Source organism: Pundamilia nyererei, unplaced genomic scaffold (genome assembly GCF_000239375.1).
Source record: "Pundamilia nyererei isolate P.nyererei 1_Seehausen unplaced genomic scaffold, PunNye1.0 scaffold00262, whole genome shotgun sequence".
NCBI lineage: Eukaryota > Metazoa > Chordata > Actinopteri > Cichliformes > Cichlidae > Pundamilia > Pundamilia nyererei.
In genome coordinates, this window is record NW_005187663.1 from 586,976 (window position 1) to 592,069 (window position 5,094).

Sequence of the window (5,094 nt, forward strand, 5' to 3'; positions counted from 1 at the left end):
TTTGTAGTAAATGTCAAAAAGAAACTGGCACTTTTTTTCATTACTTTTGGGAATGTAAATTAATCAAAAGATTTTGGAGCTTCATATCTCAAGAACTAAGTAATATTTTTAACAATCTGATTCAAAGGGACCCCGGGTATTTTCTTCTTGGCCTAGCCTCAAAAGAAGTAACATTGAATCACTTGCAGCGCAAATTATGTGACAAACTATTGCTGGTAGCTAGTAAATGTATTCTCATTAATTGGGTTAAGGATAAACCTCCCTCTGTGACGTTGTGGTACATAGAATTAAGTTATTCCTCACGAAAGAACTGCTGCTATTTTAGGAGGAAATGAGGATCTCTTTCTCAATGTTTGGTCCCTTTACTTTCTTATTTGCCAAATGATTTGTCCCAACTGTTGAGGAGGGGTGGTTGCGATTAAGATGTTCTCAGTTAAATAGGAAGTAAGTGTAAAGGACAATTCATTCTTGGAGTTTATCTTTTTCTCATTCTATAGCTGTGGGTAATTGAGTGAAAATATGTTTTGTGTGTGTGTGTGTGTGTGTGTGTGTGTGTGGGGGGGGGTCTCTCTTTCTTTTCTGTTTGGTTTTTATCTTTTATGCTATTCTTGATAACGAATAAAAATTGTTTAACGAGAAGCAATCAAAAGACAAGACATTGTGCTACAAGAAAAGTGACAAAGATTTGAGAGTACAAGGTCACAGTGACTCAGACTGGGCTGCAGATGTGACTGACAGGAGGAGTACTACAGGTTACTGCATAAGCCTGAATGAAGAAGATACTTTGGTGTCATGGCGAACAAAGAAGCAGCCAACTGTTGCCTTGTCAACTTGTGAAGCAGAGTACATAGCTTTGGCAGCAACAACACAAGAATGTTTGTACTTGACACAACTGTTGCAAAGCATGTATGAGCATCAAAAGGGACCACCAAAGATTTTTGAGGACAATCAAGGGACTATTGCATTGGCAAAGAATCCTGTTAACAGACAGAGGTGTAAGCATATCGATATCAAGTATCATTTTGTGAGCTCAACAGTTAATGCTGGAAATTTGATATTGGAATATTGTTCGACAGGTCCGATGGTGGCCGATGTTATGACAAAGCCAGCAACAAAGGGGAAGTTATTGAAGTTTGAGAAATATATGTTTGGAGTGGAAACAAATAGTAAAGAAAAACTGTTTCTTTTGGAATGCATGTAAAGCTGACAACGTGAGTGCAAGTGGGGGGTGTTGAGCTACTTAATAGGTATGCCCTCATTGTCATCTGTTGTGATTTTATTTTGAAAGGATGCTTCCTGTTATGCTGCGGAGTATACGCGAGAGTTCAATAAACAAAGTCACCTTTTGGTGTGAATGTTCCGGTAAAAGCCGATGCCCCACGTGTGATTATTCCACCGTCTAGACAATAAGTATCTTCAATATTCATGCAGATTCTGCTGGAAGACCCGTCTCTGCTAACATGTATGTTTATATATAAATACTAGGGGTGCAACGATACTCGTATCGATATTGAACCGTTCGATACAGTGCTTTCGGTTCGGTAAGCATATGTATTGAACAATACAAAAATGTAATTTATTTGATCAACTTTTCTTCTAACGATGCTGTCTGTGTTGAGCGCTCAGTGGATCTGCGTTCGACCAGTCCGCCTAGGCTGCACTGTCGAGCGCAGATCCACTGAGCGCAGTGCAAGCTAGCAAGACAGGAGCTAAGCTTGTTGCAACATGGCAAATTGAACCTCCCCCACCCTCATTCAGATCTGGCCTTTGGAACTATTTTGGTCTTCATGTGAAGTATGACCCTGAAGGTAAGCGCGTCATGGACAAAAGTAAAAACGTATGTCGGATGTGCCACGCAATGCTCAATTACATGGCCCGACATACATTACACCTGACCCCTACAGCGCCTCCTGCAGGTGGTGGGCCTACAGGGTCCATGGACTAAGACCCAGTCACCAGACACTCACCCTCAGGCACCATCCCCATGCCTGGCTCCAGGATGGGGCCCCGGTAACCCAATCCTGGGCAGTGTGAACTGTTCCCTTGATTGTAAACTCATAGAGGTCTTTTCAATCGCTCTTTGTCTGGTACCTCACTCAGGAACAGTTTGTCATTGGGACACCCTAACAAACTCCTCCACCATGATAAGGTAGCGATTAATGGAGGGTGTATTCCAACTAAAGGGGGATCACACTCCTCAGCCTCCCTGGGAAAGTCTATGATAGGGTGCTGGAAAGGAGAGTCCGTCCATTAGTTGAACCTCGGATACAGGAGTAAAAATGCGGTTTTCCCCCTGGTCGTGGAACACTGGACCAGCTCTTTACCCTCTCGAGGATCCTGGAGTGTGCATGGGAGTTTGCCCAACCAGTCTATATGTGTTTTGTGGACCGGGAGAAGACATTCGACCATGTCCCTCGGAGTGACCTGCTTGGGGAGTATAAGGGTTTCTGGCCCATTGCTACGGGCCATTCTATCCTTATACAACCGCATAGCTTGGTCTGCATAGCCAACATCAAGTCAGACTTGTTGATCAATTTTTTAAAAAATACGGTATTTCGTTTCATTGCTGCGCAGACGATTCTCAGATTTACCTTCCACTGAAATTAAAATCAGTAAATCCTCTGAAGGGACTGTTTAATTGTCTAAAAGATGTAAAGACATGGATGGCTCTAAATTTTCTAAATCTAAATGAACAGAAAACTGAGGTCATTGTCTTTGGTCCTTCTAACCTTTATGACCTTGGCCCCTTAGAAAACTATAACAGAAAACTAAATTGACAGCAATTTAACCTTTGATAAACAGATAAATAATGTAGTCAAAACCAGCTTCTTTCATCTTTGCCTAATTGCAAAAGTTAAACCCTTTCTCTGTTTCAGAGATTTTGAGAAAGCGATCCATGCCTTCATCTCACCTCAACTTCTGTAATAGCCTCTACTTTGGTGTTACCTCTTCATCAACTGGCCAACTGTAGCTAGTCCAAAACGCGGCAGCACGACTCCTAACTGGCACACGCAAGTGAGATCATTAATCTCTTATACTTGCATCACTACACTGACTGCCAGTCAGCTTTCAAATTGACTTTAAGATCTTAACACTTGTTTTTAAGACCTTGCATGGACTAGCCCCTACATATCTTGCTGATCTCCTAACCTGGTATTCTCCCCCAAGATCCTTGAGGTCTGCAGACCAAATGCTTTTGGTTGTCCCCAGGTCCAGACTAAAACACAGAGGAGACCGGGCATTTCCTCCCCAACAGTGGATACTTTTAAAATCTGTCTAAAGACCCATTTTTATTCTCTGGCTTTTGATTCATCATGAGTTTGTTACCATTATTCTTTGTATGATTTTATTCTCTTCTAAAACACTATTCTATTTTTCTTTTATGTCTTCTGCTTTGTCCATTTTATTGTACAGTACTTTGGTCAACACGTGTTGTTTTTAAAAAGTGCTATATAAATAAATTTGAAGTTGAACTTGATCACCCTGTGTGCATTGAGTCCGTTGTGTGCTACATTTAGGGTTACTCGTTACGGCCAAGGGTAAATGGTGCATGGGATGCAAAACCTGAAAATCCTTACAATACTTTTGAAACCATTAATCAAACGCTCAGTTTTCTAAGAATTTTGATCATTTGTTTGAGGAAAGAAGTATACAGGATTAGAGTTTCTCGCTGTAACTCTTTATGCATACATACTCTTACACTTTTCTGCGCACATCACCATGAATTCTTAAAATGAATAGAGATCGCAAAAGACACATTTTGTCATAAAAAAAAATCAGATCTATCTCTCTAGATAGATTTAGCTAAAAAGCATGGAGGTAAAATTCTGTTTACTATGCGAATGCTGATAACAACTGCAACACGGTAGCCCAAACTGATGTTATGTGTTTTTTTTCCAGACCTCCCCTGTAACATTTATTTATTTATTTAAACTAATGACATGAGTCAAATCTTTAAAATCAGTGAATGTTGCCATTCTTATGTGCTGTCATGGTGCTCCTTTACCTTGTCTGGCAAGCTAATGATGAGTTCTGCATCACCAGGTGACCAGCTGTGTCTCAGCAGAGTTTGCAGGAAGTAGTGGCTACAAGCTGCAAGGACAGCCCTGTGTGCTCGTAGCTCCCTGCCCTCTACAAGTACAGTCACATCGCACAAGATGCCCTGCCGCCGTTGATCCTCCAGGCACAACATCATATTGGCACAGTGGACTTTGGATTCATATACGTACAGAGGCGTTGCCGCCCCACTATCTTGCTGCTTGCCTGTCGACATCACTCTGTGTAGCACCCTGCACAGAGAAAAGACACATGTCAGGACACAATATCAGTTAAGCTTAAACTATTTGTATGAGTAACATTTTCTTTTTCAAAACACCAAAAAGAAGTAAATAAGTAAATAATTAAATTGGGATTAGTGTTGTTCAATACGAGTGATTTCCTTTACAATCTTAAGGACATACCAAGAAATATTTAGCCTGGTATTAAATATACTGATCCGATACAGATACTTTGTACATAAACTTAATGTGTTTGGGGGAAAAAAGTAGTCCATCCATCTTCTTCCGGTTATCTGGGGCCGGGTCTTGGGGCAGCAGCCCAAGCAGAGAAGCCCAGATCCCCCTCTCCCCGGCCACCTCCTCCAGCTTGGGGAACATCAAGGCATTCCCAGACAAGCCGAGAGATAATCTCTCCAGCATCTCCTGGGTCTGCCCCGGGGCTCCTCCCAGTGGGACATGCCCGAAACACCTCACCCAGTAGACGCCCAGGAGGCATCCTTGTCAGATGCCCGAACCACCTCAACAGGCTCCTTTTGATTTGGATGGCTGAACTCCTCAACCTAACGGAGAGGCCAGCCACCCTTCGGAGGAAGCTAATTTTCGCCGCTTGTATCCGCGATCTCGTTCTTTCGGTCACTACCCACAGCTCGTGACCATAGATAAGGGTAGGGAAGTAGATCGACCACTAAATTAAGAGCTTTGCTACAGCGTCAGCATCAGCATCACTGCAGCTGCAGCACTAATCCATCTTTCCATCTCCTACTCCCTTTTCGCATCACTCGTGAACAAGACCCCGAGATACCTAAATTCCTCCACT

At 42.4% G+C, this 5,094-nt stretch overlaps 1 protein-coding gene across 1 annotated transcript in view; it reads right to left on the bottom strand.

The window, feature by feature from the left end:
* bach2a (BTB and CNC homology 1, basic leucine zipper transcription factor 2a) overlaps positions 1–4,282 on the bottom strand; it is a 26,665-nt gene extending 22,383 nt beyond the window's left edge. Inside the window, exon 1 of the mRNA XM_005750117.1 lies at positions 4,007–4,282. Coding sequence (XP_005750174.1) covers positions 4,007–4,273 — 267 coding nt within the window. The 5' untranslated portion in view covers positions 4,274–4,282. The remainder of the gene's footprint in view (positions 1–4,006) is intronic.
* Positions 4,283–5,094: the final 812 nt, after the last annotated feature.